Raw genomic sequence first — 18,545 nt, 5'->3', positions numbered from 1 at the left:
TCCTCCGAGGTAGAGTCCTGAGCAAGTGTGGAAGGGAAGACGTTCCTTTCAGCCTGTGTCAAGTTGCCAGCTTCTCATGATGATGATGGAATTTCATCCATTGAGCAGAAATTGAGATTTTTCAGAGGCACTCTCCACCTAATAGTAAATGGCAAAGAGCTCTCCTGCCCACCCATGGTGCACTCAGATCAGAGAACCCACCTGGGTTCTGGTCTTGCCTTTGCTATAACTGTGTGAACTGTGTCAAGTCATTTCACGTTTTTGGTCTTCAGGGTCCCCTTCTCTGAAATGGAGCTGCTTCCTGGCCTACCCACATCATTCACTAGAGCACTATGGTCACCTTGTCATGGACCTTAGAGACAGAGCTGAGTCTATTCTGGATCACTGCCCACTGCTGTGTAGTCTTGGACAAGTTAGCTAATCTCTCTGTCCTTATAGTATCTGCTTCTCTAGAAGGAGTAATAATATCTACATTAAATGGTGGTGGTGAGAATTTGATGAGATGACTATGTAAAGTGATTTTCACAGGGTCTAGCACCTAAGAATTCACTAAATGATGACTTTTCTTATTTTTACCTTCCTTAGGAAATAGAGGTGGGAGAAAGCCTGGGCTCTGGAGTCATGGAACTGGGTTCCAACCCTCATCTCCCCATTAGAACTGTGTGCTCTTGTGCAGGGTATCTGAGCCTCAGTTTCTTCATCTGTAAAATGGGAATATTTCCCTCCTAGGGCTGTTGTGATTTTTAAACAGGATAATATTAAATGGGAAAAAGGAACAATGTTTGGCCCCCAAATAAGTTATCTACAGGCATTGATTTCTTTCTGCCTTTTTCCTATGTCCCACTGATGGGAGATTAAAATGGAAAACAAGTGAGGGCACTTTGAAAAATAACATGTTATGCAAATCTGAAACATCAGTACTTCCTCCTTAAAGTAGAGAGGATTGAGGAACAGTAAAAAGACCAAAACACAGGAATCAGATTGAGGAAGCAGAGAATCCAGGGACTTGATGTATCCATGCCTTGAATAATCAGCTTCTGATAATCCAGTGGTGATTTTCCACTTCCTCAGACATTCACAGCCCAGTATTGTGGAAACAGCAGGCTCTCTGGACCCAGACTTCCCTCCTCCACCATTATGAGTGGGCAGACTTGGGGCAGTTTATCTAACTGCTTGCACCTCAGTTTCCTCACCTGTAAAATGGGGATAATAAGTCCCTCTTCAGAGAGTGGTTGTGGACGTGCTTAACAGAGGAGCTGGGAGAAAGAAGATGCTCAGTAAATCATAGTAATTTTTCTTCTTCTTCACAGGCCTCATGACTACTTGTCCTGAGTGTTTATTTATTCATTATCCAAAGGGGACCTGGATAAAGCGCCATGATCTCTAGATTCCCTGAGAGTCTTGATTGCAAGCATGATTGTTCCATTGTCAGACTTTGTATCTGGCTATGGTTGCCCACTGACCTTACAGTAAAATAGCATAGTTTTCAAGGCTCCGCATGATTTAGCCATTGCTTGCTGCTTCCTTCATCTTCTGTCATTTTCCATCCAAGCCCTACTCTTCTTTCATTCTGTTATATACCATCTTAGGGTTCTGCTCTGACAAGAATGTTCTATCCATGCTCTTTCGATGAACAACTCTGTTTCACCTTCAGCTTATCTCTGCACAGGAGCCTGAGTTCTTTACCAACCACTTTACTCTTAATCTCAGTCATATGTTACTTCTTATATACCATGTCACATGGTATCACAGAATTATACATATTTATTTATTGACTTGTTTTTATGTGTCCCTCCCACCAGACTATAAGCCCCACCAGGATAGGGTGTCTACCTGCTTACTTATAACCAAATGGCCAGAGTCTACCATAAAAGGTTTTCAATGAGTATTAGAGGAATGAAAAAATATTAGCCCCTGCATCTTGATTGGGGATTTAAAAATAAGGTCACTATTAAGAGGTACAACTACCATGTATAAAATAAATAAGCTACAAGGATATATTGTACAGCACAGGAAATATAGCAAATAATTTATAACCTTAAATGGAGTATAATCTATAAAAATATTGAATCATTATGCTGTACAGCTGAAACTAATATTGCAGATCAACTACACCTCAATAAAAAAAGAAGGTCACCATGGGTCTAAAACTTCATGAACTATTTGAGCTTTTGAAAGCTGCTCTGCACTCCTATTTTGGATAATTAAGCCCAGTCCTACTTTATTATGAGAAAATAACCAGCCACAAAACAACGTCCATGGGAAAAAGCAGGAATAGATGCTTTAGATGGTGGGGGCGGTGGGGAGGGGGGAGGAAACAAGAGCTTTCTTTTCAGTATCCAGAAGGAAAAATGAACCTACTTCTTAAAATTAGTTCACCAACTTTCAGGCCATAATTATTTCTGTCTGAGTCGAGAAAGACGAGTTGTGCTGTGCTTGTCCCTGTTTTTCTGTCCAGGCAAATGAATTAACAACTGCGATAAACATGGGTTTCAAGTATTGGAAGGATGGAAAGCACCAGCATAACTCCCAGATAAAAGCTCACAAGAATGTTATCATTCGGCTAAAAGTTTGGAGTCTCAAATTATTTTTTCCCCCTTTTGGAAGACTGTTTCACTAAAATTTCTTAAACATCTTTGGGGTGATTTCCATTGGGAGTTAGGGAGAGTTTTACAAACATCTGGGATCATGTTGAGCTTGGGTGAGTTGCTAAGGTTGAAATACTCAAGGACAACAGCAATTTATGCAGATAAAAACACCCAAATTATTTGGGTAGGAACCAACTGTTGAATGATGTGGCACATGGCTCATAAGAAACTTTGAACAGGTAAGAGTTGTCCCTGTTTAAACCCAACCATCTGAAGAAAGGACTTCTGCAGTAGCCTCGTGCCTGGGTTCCTGCCTCTGGGCCTCCCCAGTCTCCTTCCTATATATAGGGACACTGCTGTCAGATTCTCTTCTTAAATATTACTTGTTAGACGTTCAAAATGTTTCAGTGATTACACTAAGTTGGAGTCAAAATCCCTTCAAGGCTCTCATCAATCTGCTTCTAACCCAATGTCTCGGCTTATTTCCCATTACTCCTGACTCCTTTATCCAAACTCTCCCACCAGACAGATACGCATTATTATTGTCTTAAAAATATGCTTGCTCTTTTCCGGTCTTTGGGCTGAGGTCATGCCATCTCTTCTCTGGTGCTACCCACCACCCATCCTTGGTCTTTTAGGAATTCAGGTCTACCCCAGTTTCTCATGAAGGCTCCAGTCCAGAACAGTAGACCTCTGAGCTGCCACAGGATTCATGATCAGGCCCAAATCCTGCTGTTAACTGTCTATCTAAATCACTATGTGGGTGTTGTTTTACCTGGTTATTACATTTCTTGTCACTTATACTGTCAAGTATGCCACATTGACCCCAGAAGTTATTTACAGTAGGGGTCCCTCACCTGGGGATCCATAATTGGCACTGATAACTTCTCTATCCTTTCAATAATTTTCACTTTCTGGTTAAGGTGGTTTAAGTGTGTTTCTGTTCCTTGCAAACACATCTTAAAGAAGACGACTGTCATATGGACATGTTTAGGATAGGAACTCCCAACTTGGGGTGGAATTATTTTTCACAGTTCTGAAAATGTAAGGTCACATATATCAATATTGTGAAAGTACAGCACCTGGGGCACTGATTAAAACGTGCAGATTTAAAAGATGCAGTTTCATAGGCTCCATCACATACTGACTGTGATAGAAGCTCCTGGGGATAGGGCCTGGTAATGGGTATTGCAAACAAGATTCCCCAGGTGATTTTTATGCAAATTCAAGAAAATTTAGAGGGTGAGGAGGAAGCTGACACTAAGGTTTCTCATATGATGGTGAAGGGACATGGAAGAGGAAATAATTCATATGTCTTGAGTACTGATTATGTGCTTGGAAAAATATTAGGTATTTTCACTAGTGTTATCTCTTGTAATCCTCAAACAAGCCTACGACATGTGTCTTATCATTAATCCCTTATACAAATATGGAACTAAGCGAAATACCTCATCTAAGAATCTATAAAATGGTAAGCTGTGGGGTCAGCCTTTCAACTCTGGGCTGACCAGCTCCAAAGTTCCTACTTCCCACTCTGCTTTCCACTCTGCTGGGGTTCTAAGCAAACCTTGGAGGGAGGGAGATGGAGCATGAGGCATATCCAGGTTGGAGATTTCCTAGGTCAGTCTGCGGGAGCTGGGCAGATCCCAAGCTCCTGATGGGTAACCCTGGATTAAGACCTCATTGACATCTTAAGAGGACAGTGGTCCTCTGAGCTCTGAATCTGCATCCTGGACCCCAAGTCTGAAGCCTCGTGAGCTCCAACTGGAGAAACCACTGTCTGTCTGCCTGGTCCCCAGACCTAAAGATGGAGGCTTCAGCAACCCTGGACTTTATTACAGGAGCAGCACACACACAGGCCTTCTGGCTGAGGCTTCAAAGACTAGCATCCTCCAGTATTCCAGCTGGACCAAGGGCCTAGCCTGGGGATGGATGGTAGAAAAGAGAGGCCCAGGAAGCCAGCTCCTGTTCACTGATAGGAAAGGGATGATAAAAAACCAGGATGGGATGAAAAAGAGGGCTGGTGCTGGTGCAAACGCTGGGGAACATTGAAACCCTCATATTTTACAATGAGGGTGAAATATCACTCAGCCATGAAAAAGAATGAAAAAATGCCATTTGCAGCAACATGGATGGACCTAGAGATGATCATACTAAGTGAAGTAAGCCAGACAAAGACAAATATCATATGGTAATGCTTAAATGTGGAATCTAAAAAAATGATATAAATGAAATAATTTACAAAACAGAAATAGACCCACAGACATAGAAAACAAACTTCTGGTTACCAAAGGGGAAAGCAGGGGGAGGTATAAATTAGGAGTTTGGGATTAACATATACACACTACTATATATAAAACAGATAACCAACAAGGACCTACTGTATAGCACAGGGAACTATACTCAATACCTTATAATAACCTACAAGGGAAAAGAATCTGAGAATCTGAAAAAGAATATATGTGTGTGCGTGTGTGTGTGTGCATGTATGTGTGTAACTGAATCATTTTGCTGTACACCTGAAACTAACACAACATTGTAAATCAACTATTAAAAAAAAAACACCAAAAAATCAAAAAACAGATGAGCCACAAAAAAAAAAAAAAGAAAAAAAAAGAATCTATGTTGTGACTCCAGGTAAGTTCCATTCATTAAATGAATAAAAGTTTAATATAAAAAAAAGAAACCTTCATATTTGGGGATTATAGATCTAAAGCAGTGGTTCCATTAAAATCACCTGGGAAGATCTTAAAAATCCTGTTCAGATAATCATCAATGGGCAGCCAAGATAGAAAACCACTGGTCGAAAGTGCCTCTGATGGCCAAGTGATATAGGCTGAGCCTGCAATGTTCAGAAAGCAGCTTGCGTTCAGTCACGGTTGGGAACGCTGAAGTCGGTCAAGTGCACAGCATCAGCTGCAGTCCTTCCAGTATGAGAACTGCCTGAAGTTTGGCTCGCTGCCAGAGCAAGTTTCCTTTCCATTTTTAATTTTCCATTGTAGGGTAAAGGATTGGCACAGGAGAATGAGAAAAGAAACACGTGTGAACGGCAGGATGGAGATGTGGAACACGACAGATATAAAGATATACAAAGAAATATAGAAGAACACCAGCCTTAGTTGAGATGGAATTGGGGTATCTACAGCAGGTCAGGGGGCAGAAAGCGCCCGGGTATCCATTCTCAGAGGAAGCGCTCTACTCACTGAGTGGATGATGCCTTGCAGGGCCTGGAAGCCATCATTTACCGGAAACACGTGATCCTTACTGTCGGCGATCCGGGCCAGCTGAGGACACAGCAAACACAAACACACACGGAGATGTGTCAGGCTTGGACGTGGAGAACTGAGGAAAGCCACTGGGTCCAGGGGCCTCCATCTCCTTTTAAAACCCATAGGAACTTGAGGGCTTGCCTGGGCTCAGGGACCTCACTGAGAAGCCCTCAGTCATAATGAGATTACCAGGGGACTCTCTGGAGCGGGTCCGGAGGGTCGGTTCCAGCTTTTACATTTGTTTTAATACTTGTCTCCTTGGGACCAGCGGTAAGATTGCCCAGCTAGATGAACATTTGGCCTGGGTTGATGTATTTATGGATTTGGGGGCAGGCCATTGGCTTATTTTTCTCCCATTCAACCACATTTCTGTTGGCAACTATATTCGAATCAAACAGACTCAAGTTTCCTTTCAAAGCAACTTTAAAAATAAATTCAAGCTTTGGTGTTGGGCGAGCCCAATGAATGGGGACCCTTATCTTTCACCCAAACTGCTCACTGAGGAAAGGAGCCTTGCGATTGGTTTGGTTGCTCCTGCTTTTTGGAGCAGAGGACTGGAGAAAGGAGAAACTGATCTGCGGAGATTTTCTACTCCCAAACTCTGTCTAGTGCTGTGATTGCCACAGTCAGTCAGTGCCAGGATTTTTACTGATTGTAAAAGTAATACACAATCATTGGGAAATTTCAAAAAACCAGGAGTGTTAAAATAAAAAGAAAAAAGTTATTAATAATTCATCTGTCTGTCCATCCATCCATCCATCATCTTTCTATTACCGTTAATTTGATATAGTTTTTCAGACTTTTCCTATACAAATATACACATTTTATTTTAAAAAGTAGGCTCATACTATTCCCATACTGTTTTGTAACCCTATTTTATTCATTTAACAACATATCCTGAACTTCGTCAATGTTATTAGAACAAAAAGAAACTATGAAGTACATTGAAGAACAGCTATTTAGGTTGCTAACACATTTTTACAATTTGCTTATTGTGAACACTTGGACATACATTTTTTGCCCACTGGCCAATTATTTCCATTTTAGGGGGTATTGAAATGCATCGCACCTTTAATGAGAAAAAAGGGATGTTTGCCATTTAAATAAGAAAATCAGATTTATCAAATTAAATTAAAAAAAAAAGCCAACAAGTTTTCCAAGTTAATTTCGATCTATTTTGACCTCCTGGCAATTTAACATGTACTAAGAAAGTCAACCAAAAAAGATGCTGCCTGGATGGTCTGCATTGAAGACCCTCAAGCACATTAGCAAATAGGTTCACATCCCTCACCCATCCAATAGTTCCCTCCCTGCTTAGCATTTCTGGAAAAATCATCCATCTAATGGGTATGTATGCTGCTGATGCACCCTCTGCAGCCACTGCAGGTTTTCTATCCTTCACAAGCTGAGTAGGCTCCCAAACCTGAGGAAATCCATGCTCATACCTGTGTTTCATTGAAATCCTTCACACCCACACAGTAAATGATTGCACCAAGATCTCGGGATCTGTTAGCCTGGGCCAATGAAAGAAAAGACATTTAGAGAGAGAAGCAGTGGCAAATGTACTCCTTTTGGATCACCCAGCCTAACTGCAGTGATCAGGTATTTATTGAGCACCTACTATATGCCAGGTACCACAAGGGAGAGGGCAATCCCTGTCCCCAAAGAGCCAATTCTCCAGTGAACATCACATTCTAATGCAATATGGTGGATGTGAGGGGAGTGATTAGTCTAATGGGAAGTGTTGAGGAAGATCCACAGAAGTAGAGTCTTGATGAGAAGCTTCGAATGACGAGGGGAGGAAAAAGATACCGTAGGCTAAGATAAGTCATATTAAATATTCTGGGGAAATGATTATCTTTTCTATTCCTCTGATGGATTTTTATTGACATACGTTCTTCCTTTGTAATGGCAGCATGCTCTATCGGAAAGGATGTGACCTTTGGAATCCAACATACCTGGGTTTGACACTGGCTTTTCTCTGTAAAGTACTTTGGAGATTAAATGAGAAATTAAATACAGAGCTCCTCACCTGAGGCGTAGAACAATGCAGATACTCATCAATGTCAGCACCTTCATGAATATGGCCTTTTTTATTCCCAGAGAAGACACTGGGTCAATGGTATGGGATTTAAGGTCCATATTTGAGTGGGTGAACCCACGACTTTATCTACAAGTAAGTATTGAGAGGGCAACCTAATGAATAATATCCAGATTTTGGCTTGATTTTAATATCTGATTTATTACAGGCTCTTCCAGGTTCTTTGTTTCAGAGAGAAAATAAAAATTGGAAATCCTTGGTATATACAGTAGAAACTTAATAAATCATTGATAGTAAACATATAGTAGGTGCTCAATATATGCATATTGATTTGAATCGCGTCCCTTTTTCCCCTCTCTTAGTACTCAAACCCACTTGTGACTAACACTGAATTTTAGAAGGGACAGAAACGTACATCTTTTTCCCTTCATGTTAGAAATATTTCTTGCTGCTTTCAGGATAAAATAAACTTTTAGGTACAGTCTAGCCCCAGCCTTCTCTGCAATGACTTCTATGGCTTTTCTCCTCTAGTTGGGCTTTATATAGAATTATCAAAAATGGAAAGGCTCATTTTCTTTATATATCTTGAGCTTTATCTTTCTTTTTCAGACACCTTCGTCCTATTGGCATTGGCACTGCAAATATTTTTCCGAGTTTGTGTGTGCCATACCTAAAATTCTTTTCTACTAACCTCTACTTTAAACCTCTGACACCTATCATTTATTTTATATTCAGTTATTTCCTTATTAGGGTTTTTACTTTAGTTGACGGTTATTTAGCATCCAAATAAGCCATTTTGCATTCCCATTATACAGTCAGTTTCAACTGTAGAGTATAGAAATATATTATTTCCTGGATGCTCAGGGAGTCTCTGTCATATTTACTTGTGGGTTTCCCCCTTGTAAATTTTGTACAAGTTAGGGTAGGGGGTCAGTAATGCGTTTATCTACTTAATTTCCTCATGCCCTTTGCCAACAGAGGCTTCAAAAAGCTGAACAGTATTACACAGTAAAGCCCATAAAGGCAGCAACTGTGTCTTATTCACCAGTGTGTTTCTAGTGTCTAGCAAAGTGCCCGTACAGGCCAAGCTCTCAGCACTGAATGAATGAATGAATGAATGAATGAATGAATGCATATCAATTTCTTGCTTGTGGAGCTGAACTTAAATTAAATAGTAGTCAAGACCTTGAGATAAGTGTAATTCTCTGATTGATTCCTCCTCCAGAGGCTGGCATCTCCCTCCATCACTGCCTGTCTCTTTCCTTATTGTGTTTCTTTCTAACTTGGCCTGAATGAGCCTTTGTCACTAATGAGGCTTCAGTACATTCCTATGGTGAACTGGTTTCCTGGGGCCACATATACATATAGCTCAAATGTGAAATTTGAAAGGAAAGAATTTCCTAAATATAAACATCACTTTTCAACTCTTAGATAAACCTCTTTTTCTGAATCTCTTTATAAACTGAAAGCTTCATTTAGAGAGGATTCCTTCACTTGCTTTAAGGAGTGCTTTGTAAGGGCATAAAGAAAAGGAAAAAAGAAATACTGAAGGAGAGATTACAATTTACTTTTCCCCAATTAACGTTCAGCTTTGGTTCTTAGAGGAAGAATTTCAGTGATTAATACATTTTGACAAAATTGGCTTTCACATATTTCAAGTAATTCTTTTCCCTCCTGGTTTTAGTAGAAATGAAGGAAAAATAGTACCAATGGATTTGTTGAAAAGTTATATATGGTATTTCAACACTGCTTTCGAGAAAGGCATGGCAGATATATCTCGTCCCTTAAAACACAGAGTAATATGCAAATCCGTGGAAAAGGGAAAAATACCTACCAGGTGTGAGACATGAAGATTCACTTTAAAAATGAGTTATTGTTATTATCTTTCACGTATGGGACACTATTTTATCCAGGGACTTTACAAAGAACACTTAACATTTTGCCCGAGTGGAAAGACCGCAGCCCATGTCAGAAGGAAGAAGCGCCGTTTCCATGTCAGACATAGGCCGGGCCGTCGCTTACCTCCCTCTCTGAATAGAAGAAGAGGTCCTCATGCAGTTCCCCATCAGTCAGAGCAATGATGACGCTGGCTGTCCTGTACCCTGCTCACACAACACAGACCCACTCAGTTCATCCCGCTGCACCAAGGGAAACCCCCTCTCAGCCCTGGGCGTCTGTCTCTTCGCAGCTCCACCACCCAAGGTCAGTATTGTGAGAATCAGCAACTTTTCTTTGGGGACGGGAAGTAGCTCTGGCACGAAGAAGAAGAATGTGGGACAGACTCTAAGGGGGAATATGTTTTGTATCTGGGTTTCCAAGTCTTATCTTAAAAAAAAGGCCAAACCTGGTGAAATGGTCACTGGACTGATAGCTGGGAGTAGCTACAGTGAATCAAACATGACTATTTCCTAGCAACAGTCCACATGACTCTCGCCAAGGCCCGAGGGCAAACTCGACCACCTGGGCCTTTCAGGGGTCCTTCTCACATGCTGTCCTTGACCACATATGCAACATCCCTTGAAGAGTTTGGCAAAGAGTAACAGTCATCATGATTTATAAGCTGACTGGAAGTATTACTGAAAGTATTGGTTTTGCAGTTGGCAAAACCTATTAGAATTCTTTCAGTGATTTTGAAACTTCCAGTAACATCGATGATGGTGGCTTTATAATAACAAGTGTTGCTGTTGATATTGGGTCTGACCTATTTGTTGCAGTTTAGAGTGAAAGAGGATGTGGACACCTCTACAGGCCTGGGAGAAAAATCCCCGCTCTAATGCTGAATCTCTTTTAAGAGATTTGCTTCAGATAAAGAAATGCTACCCATGAAAGACAGGGTAGTAATAGTAATAATAACTAAAATTATAATAATAATAAATATTATTTCTCTGTGCTAAGCATGCTATTAAGTACATTTTATTCCTTTTTATCCACTTAAATGAAGGAAAGTTTAAGCCAAACTGGTATCTTAATCTAAAATCGTATCCAGTCACAGCAATGAAGAGGCTTGGAGCTCAGAGAAGGACAAGAAAATTAAATTTGACATAAAAATCCAAGACTTCACTAACCCCTCCAAGTATTTATTAACTTAATGAATTCAACATGCAAAACTGTTCATGAGCATTACAGACTGTAGCCCATAATGAGATCTTAATTACTTTTACATAACTTTTTTTTTTTTGGAATCATCAGGACAGTAGAATTTGACCTCATTCGTGCCATCTTTCTATGCATTCCTTCTCTGTGATGGAGTGTGTGTTTAAGGATTAGAGGCAATATCCTGTGTCTTTTCAAACATGAAATTACTGAGGCACTTTTTCAGAAGGAAACACAGAAAAAAAGTTAAATAATTCATAATGGTAATTAGGAATATAGTCTTACCTTGACTGTTTTCATAATAAATCTGCTCACTGGCCTGAAAAACATATGAAAGAGCCATTAGACATATAGCCACTGTTTGCTACTACAAATGCCATAGTGGGCAGTGATCTCTGGTGTTGGATCCACGGTCTTGGGTCAGTCTTGATTCTTTATGTAATTCACCCAGGTTTCACTCAAATATCAATGGATCATGTTCATCTGAAGTTACCCTGGATCAATATCTTTCCTCTCATAGACTAGGACTTGTTTTGCTTAAGACTGAAGTCATTGCAATTCTGTCTCAACCTCTGGAGAAATATATAGAAAAGATTACCTTGGGAATAGAGAGGACTTGTGTGTGGCATGATTCATGAGTGCCGGCCAAGCATTAGCTAAGAGACCCTTCATCAGTGTCGGGGAAGGAGGAAGGAATTTCATTTATTCGGCTCTTTTGGATGGAGTTATCATGTACACACTTATGGGAAAATTGTTTTCACTCTTGCCATGGCGTGTTACTCAGTTCCTTTAATATGTGTGTCTCATCTCATCAGCCATCCCCGTGTTGATGTTTCCACATCACAATCTTTTTTTGGAGTTTAAAACTCTTTTAAAATTACCCTTTCAAATCCTTCATGCATGTAAGTGTCTCCTCCTGGCAGAACTTTCTGGAGTTCTTCTAGGCCTTGACGGATCTGTTCCCTGAAATCCAAAGACACCCTGTTAGTCTTATTAGAGCATTTTTTATTTGGCTGTTGATAGTCACATGCTTTAGTCTTTTTATCTTCGTGGATAGTCTATATTGCCCAAACAGTCCCCCAAAACCCTATCAGCAGGAAAGTCTTTCTAGTAAATTATCCATTTAGGGTCGGCCACAGTGTAGAATAAGTGAGATTTCAAGGATTGAGGGAAAGGACACTTCAGGAATCTCCATGTGCAGGTGAAAAATTTCCATTCCCTGAACAGGACAAAGTTTTCATTCTATGTTGGAAACGAGTCTTAAGACTTGTCTTCTTAGGCAACTTTATATCAAGATGCAAAGGGCTCGTGTGAGCCAGAAAAAGGGGGGTACTAAGAACCCAGGGCAAGGCCACCACAAGGACCGCAGGCAGGAGGGGCAGGCGTCTGGAGCAAGCTGCCACCAGAAGAGTTGTGCCAGAGAAAACCATGTAGTCAGCTTTGAAAATAAAGACCCAGGCAATCTATGCTTTCTAGGACGACCAAGAGTGTTTTCTGTGGGCTGGTGCCCATGTTTTCTTACTTTGATTGCTCAAGGTGGCAGTGGGGCAGGAAGAGGAAGTGGGTTATGGTATTGGGAAAGGGTCCGATAGCAGTGGGAAACATGAAGGTTTGGGGACCGATTAGAATCTTTGTGGACCATTCCCTCAGAGATGTAAGATGTCCACGTTCATGTTCCCGTCAATTAAATAGCTTCATACTGTGCTGAGAAGGGCAAGAAAGTGTAGTTTCTGAAAAAGAATATGAACTTCATTCCTGAATAAGCCCATAAAGGGTTTGAAATTACCCTCCTCACTCTGGGGTTTCTTTAGGGGCAGAGGGTGGAGATACACAATTTAAATTAAGTGGGGACTACTACCAATTTTCTACATGTTATCTTCTAGGCCTACAGAGTTGTGAACTTGCCTGGCAATAGAAAGTCAATAAAAGGTGCAACACCCCAGGGACTTCCCTGGTGGTCCAGTGGTAAAAGAATCCGCCTTCCAATGCAGGGGACGCAGGTTCGATCCCTGATCGGGGAACTAAGATCCCACATGCCGCAAGGCAACTAATCCCTCACGCCACAACTACTGAGCTCACGCACCTCAACTAGAGAGTCCACGTGCCGCAAACTACGGAGCCCACACGCTCTGGAGCTCACGTGCCACAACTAGAGAGAGAAAACCCGCACGCCACAACTAGAGAGAATTCCGCATGCCTCAACGAAGATCCTGCATGCCACAACAAAGACCAGACACAGCGGGGTGGGAGGGGGAAGCTGGGGCGAAGTGGGAGTAGCATCGACATATATACACTACCGAATGTAAAACAGTTAGCTAGTGGGAAGCAGCTGCATAGCACAGGGAGATCAGCTCCGTGCTTTGCGATGACCTAGAGAGGTGGGATAGGGAGGGTGGAAGGGAGGCTCAAGAGGGAGGGGATATGGGGATATATGTACGCATATGGCTGGTTCACTTTGTTGTACAACAGAAACTAATGCAGTATTGTGAAGCAATTATACTCCAATAAAGATCTATTACAAAATTAAAAAAAAAATAAATTAAGTGGGGAAACTTCTTTTGATCAGGGAAAGAACCTCATGTTCGCTGAGCATCCACTATATACAAGGCCCTGCACAAAGATTTCTGATTTCATCCTCACAATAACCACTCAAGGTAGGTATTATTGCCCTCATATTATAGATAAGAAAACTTGGGTTCAGAGAGGTTAGTTAAGCAGGAGGGCAGAGGCTTGAGGTCAAATCTACCTGATTCAAAAAAAAATCTGCCCGGCTTTCTACTTTGCAAGCAGCATAAGACAGTGGGCAGTTTTCAGTAAAACTTGAATTAATGGAGAGCAATGGCAATTTTTCACACCACCTGAGTACTTACACTGTGTCAAGCTCTGTTTGAAAAATATATGTAATTAATTTACTTATGCCTTACGATAGCTCTTTGAGGTAGATACTAATATTATCTCTATTTCACAGATAAGGACTCTGTGACTTAGTTGAGTCACAGAGAGAGAGGCTAAGGAAGTTGCCCAAAGCCCCTCCACTACTAAGTGGCAGAGGTGGGATTTCAACCCAGATGCCCTACTCTCAGTCATTATATTAAACTGTTTCTCTCTTGAATGAAATGAATGGATAACATTTATTACTGGCCTATTCTGGTAATTGCTTAAAGAGGAAGTCCAATGCAGAATTAACCTTTTGTTAAAACTGATGTAATGGGGTGGTCATGGGTGAGACTTGATTGCCAGGTTGGAGGTTTTAAAAGACAAACTGAAAAGGGTTTAGCCTGAGCCCATCCCTGGCCCAGGCTGCTGATGCTTCTTAGGTGGAATATTTAAGGCCAAGTAACTCAGACTTTGGGAAATGTACTGATTATTGTCTGCTTGTCTTATCAGTGCCCAGATATCAGACCATGTGCCCAGCTGCCCAAATCAGAAACCAGAAGCCTTCTTTGACCTCCTCTACCTTGACTCTCCTCTCTCCTGCTCCCATACGTAATCTAACATTAGATTCCATCGGTCGTGCTCTAAACATACCTTGAAACTGACACTTCTTCATCTCTTCTGCCAGCCTCATAGTCTGGGCGACCATCGTTTCTTACTTAGACCATTGGGAAAGTCACTGGCTGTCTTTTGACTGCCTTCTCACCCCTCCTGCATTCAATCTCCACATGGCTGCCAGAGTGTTCTTAAAATATGGATCAAAACATGGCATTCACTCCCCTGCTCAAAACCCTTCACAGCCATTGATTACACTTGGGATAAAACCTCAAATCCTCACCATGACCTTCAAGTGCCTTCATGGGATGGATCCTCTGCCTCTCTGACAGCCTCATCTTGCACCGCTCTGCTCCCACTCCCTTCACCTGAGTCCCACTGGTCTTCCTAAGCTCCTTTCTCCAGCAGATCCTTCACACCTGCAGTCACTGCTGCCTGGGGGCTGGGGAAGGTCTTTGCCCAGCTCTTCACTGGGCTAATTCTTACCCAGCCTTCAATCCCAACCCAAATATCAATTGCTCAAAGTAGCCTCATTTGACTTCCCCAATTCAAATTAGCTCCCTCAATTAGACTTCACATGGCACCCCACAATTGTTGCTTTATAGCACTTAGGACATTTTATAACTAATAACATTTGATTATGTGATTATCTGTTCACTTTAGTTTAGTTTGTTCATTTGTTTCAGTTCTAGACTTTAAACTCCATCAGGGCTGGGCCATGTCTGTTTTGATCTCCACTATATCTTCTGTGTCTGCTATAGTACCTGGAAAATTACAGACATTCCACAAATATTTGCTGAAGAGGTGGGAGGAGGAAATAAGCTTCATTGGCCATGTGGACGGTGGCCAGGCAGGAGCTGACCTGGTAGTAATCGACTGTAGGGCAGGTCCGGGTCCATGTGGTTATAGACCATTCTCTGTGTTGTACCCCTTTACATACGCCCTCCCCCCAATTTTAATAAATTCCATTAAAAGCCATAGTTTAATTTCAACTCTATCGTTTGGTAATGAGAAAGAGCATACATCTATGCATTAGAAGGAGGGTTAAAGATGACAGCGGAGTCCCCATCTGAGGCCACCAAAGGGAGGGGGAGGGTGGCATTAGCAGTCACCTGGCAGAGGGCAACTTTGCCCTGCAGGTTGGCAGTTTCATGAGGATAACAGCAAACAAGGTGGCATGAGGGTGAGGCTGGGATATGAGAGTGAGGCTGGGACAGGAAAACTGAGGTTTACTCCTGAGCACACAGAGGTGGCACCCTGAACCCTTCGGTACAACTGAGGGGCATTATGGAGTTGGGGGCTAATTTCTGACAATTAGGGGGGTGGAAATTGGGCATCAAAAGTAAATGTGAACAAAAAAAGTAAATGTGGTCTTATCTTTGGTCATTTAAAAAATCTATTTATTTATTTGCCTGCCTTGGGTCTTCGTTGCGGCACGCGGGATCTTCATTGTGGCCCGTGGGCTCTAGAGCGCACGGGCTTAGTTGCCCTGCGGAATGTGGGATCTTAGTTCCTCGACCAGGGATTGAACCCGCATCCCCTGCATTGGAAGGCAGATTCTTAACCACTGGACCACCAGGGAAGTCCCTTATCTTTGACTAGGTCATTGACTAGTGAGGTTTAGGACATTTTGGTAACACTAAAATTGGAATATTGTGTTAAGGCTAAAACTTTAAAAAGAGGACTAAAAAAAGGCACAATGGGGCTGTGGAAAAGGTTCCCTGGCTTCTCTGTATTTTTTCCCTGCCAAAAAAAGTCTGGGAACTGGGGTGTTTTCTCTAAGCCTATTTCCTTTCCTTTACAAGTATTTTCTTGAGCTTTCTATTTTTTGGTACCAGAACAAGCAAAGGCTGTTTTGGAAACTGTCCTTATCCTTGATACTTCGTGTCTGGCAAGATATGACGAGCTCACTAGTCCCAGGCAGTGGTCACACTCCCCTTATACCACCCTCCTTGGTAAAAGGTCAGATGACTTACGGCCCCACCTCCCTACTCCATGCCCCTTCTCTACGTTCCTACAACATCTAAGCAAACAACACAGATGGTTTCATGGAAATTGTGGGTCCATTTTAATTCTGGGACAATAGGACTATTAATAAAGGGTCTATTTTTTTTAATGCTCTCTTAGAAATGAAAGAAAATTGGGAGAAAGATCTTTTAAAGGGGGCGATAAGAAGCTCTCCTCTCTGAGGACTTGGTTACTACCAAATGAAATATTATCTTCCTGGGAAATGAGAGAGTCTGGGAGTCCTATGAAAACAGGCTGCTATTAAAGAGTCGCCTCTTTTCCTTGGTGGTTTCTTATTTCTGCCAGTGTTCCTACTTAGAAGTTAAGGGTTTTCAGGCCATATGTCTTGTGCTCCTTTTGCAACCCCTGTGACACTTAATGATGGACATAGAGTGATGTGTTGTTGAATGAATGACTCCAGTTTGGATGCATCCATCCGTCCATTCATTCATTTCCACAACTGTTTATTGAGCACACAACATGCAACCAGCACTACGCTGGTTTGTATGGGTAGGGAGCGGGGAGAATCAGTTACAGTGTCTGTAGGGCTTTCTCTTGCCCTGGGAATTTTTGTAAACTTCTTGAAGATTACTTTCTGGGATTCCAGTTGTATTGTGACATTTTAATATTTGCTGATGAAAACATTAAAGGATAAATGCACATAAGCATGTCAAGAAGCACTTCAGCAACTTTTTACCCCAAGTATCCCAGTGATGCTTCTACTGCAAAATCCTCCTTGGGGTTAGGCAATATCTACCACATTTTCAGTCTATAAAAACAACCTCCACCAGCCCCCAAAACCCAGCATCAGCCCTGCATTGTCCACTTGCCTCCTAGTACAACAGCTTCTGTGGAATCAACTTTTCTCAAATGTCCTGGAGTTTTTGGCTTCGGAGCCTCAACTATACAGTCAACACACATCACTATTAACCACTAATGCTACACTCACAATATTTCCAGATGTCTCAGGGCTCCAGGGTTGACTACAAAAAAACATGAAGTAAACAGAACAGAATAGCAAAGATCAATTAAAGACATTTTTGCTGTTACTTTGGAGTCTTGAAGTCCCACAACCAACTCTGATCATTTGTTTATAATGTATAGAAATCATGTCCTCTTTGCGATTTTTACCAAAGAATAGGCCAATATGATTAATGACATCAGGATGCATGTTGAACCAAAGATTCTTTGCTATATTTTTTTAAAGTGAGGTATAATTTATATACAGTAACATGCGCAGGTATTTACTAATTTCCATTATAATTGTTGAATTTATTTCTATTACTTTGTTCTTAATATTCCTTTATTCTCTTTTAATATCTGTAGGGTCTATAGTAATATCCTCCCTTTCATTTCATTTTAGCAGTTGCTGTGTGGATATTTATCCTTATTTTATGACAGGCTACCAAAAGTTAATATTATGCCCCTTCTTATATAATGGAAAAACCCTTTAATATTATACTTCCATGTAATTCCCTCTCATTCTTTGTGCTATCGTTGTCATATATTCTACTTCTGTATACGTAATTCACCCCCAAATACAGTGTTAACTGTTTCTGTCTTAAATAATCGTCTTTTTATGAAATTAAGAAAATAGTTACCATTTCTGGTACTCTCCCTTTTTAGGTAGCTTTAGTTTACACCTGGTATCATTTTTTCTGTGCTTAAAGAATTCTTTTAGCATTTATTTATTTATTTTGTAGTGCAGGTTTGCTGGTGATGATTCTCTTAGCTTTTTTTTCTTTCTAGAAATGTCTTAATTTCACCTTCAATTTTAAGGATATTTTCACTGGATACAGAGTTCTAAATCGACTTTTCTTCCCTTTTATCTCTTTAAAGAGATTGATCCTTTGTCTTCCGGATTGCATGTGTTTTTTTTCCGGTGAAAAGTAAGTGATTTTCATTGTTGTTTCTCTGTAATATGTCTTTTCCCTCCCCTTTGGACTGCTTTTAAGATTCCTTCTTTTTTCTGGTTTTCAAGAATTCAGCTGTGATGTACTTAGGTTATTATTATTATTATTTTTTGTATTTGTCCTGTTTGGGGTTCTTTCAGCTTCT

At 41.1% G+C, this 18,545-nt stretch overlaps 1 protein-coding gene across 1 annotated transcript in view; it reads right to left on the bottom strand.

Annotated features, from left to right (window-relative positions):
- Nucleotides 1-18,545, bottom strand: part of ANTXR1 (ANTXR cell adhesion molecule 1) — a 241,491-nt gene that overhangs the window by 172,895 nt on the left and 50,051 nt on the right. The window contains exons 4-8 of the mRNA XM_061210663.1: nt 11,873-11,954; nt 11,277-11,310; nt 9,921-10,000; nt 7,303-7,371; nt 5,792-5,872 (exon numbers count right to left, since the gene is read on the bottom strand). Of these exons, the coding sequence (XP_061066646.1) occupies nt 5,792-5,872; nt 7,303-7,371; nt 9,921-10,000; nt 11,277-11,310; nt 11,873-11,954 (346 nt within the window). The remainder of the gene's footprint in view (nt 1-5,791; nt 5,873-7,302; nt 7,372-9,920; nt 10,001-11,276; nt 11,311-11,872; nt 11,955-18,545) is intronic.

Source organism: Eubalaena glacialis, chromosome 14 (genome assembly GCF_028564815.1).
Source record: "Eubalaena glacialis isolate mEubGla1 chromosome 14, mEubGla1.1.hap2.+ XY, whole genome shotgun sequence".
Taxonomy (NCBI): Eukaryota; Metazoa; Chordata; class Mammalia; order Artiodactyla; family Balaenidae; genus Eubalaena; species Eubalaena glacialis.
The sequence above is the reverse complement of the archived record's forward strand: the minus strand, read 5'-3'. Positions and strand labels throughout refer to the sequence as shown.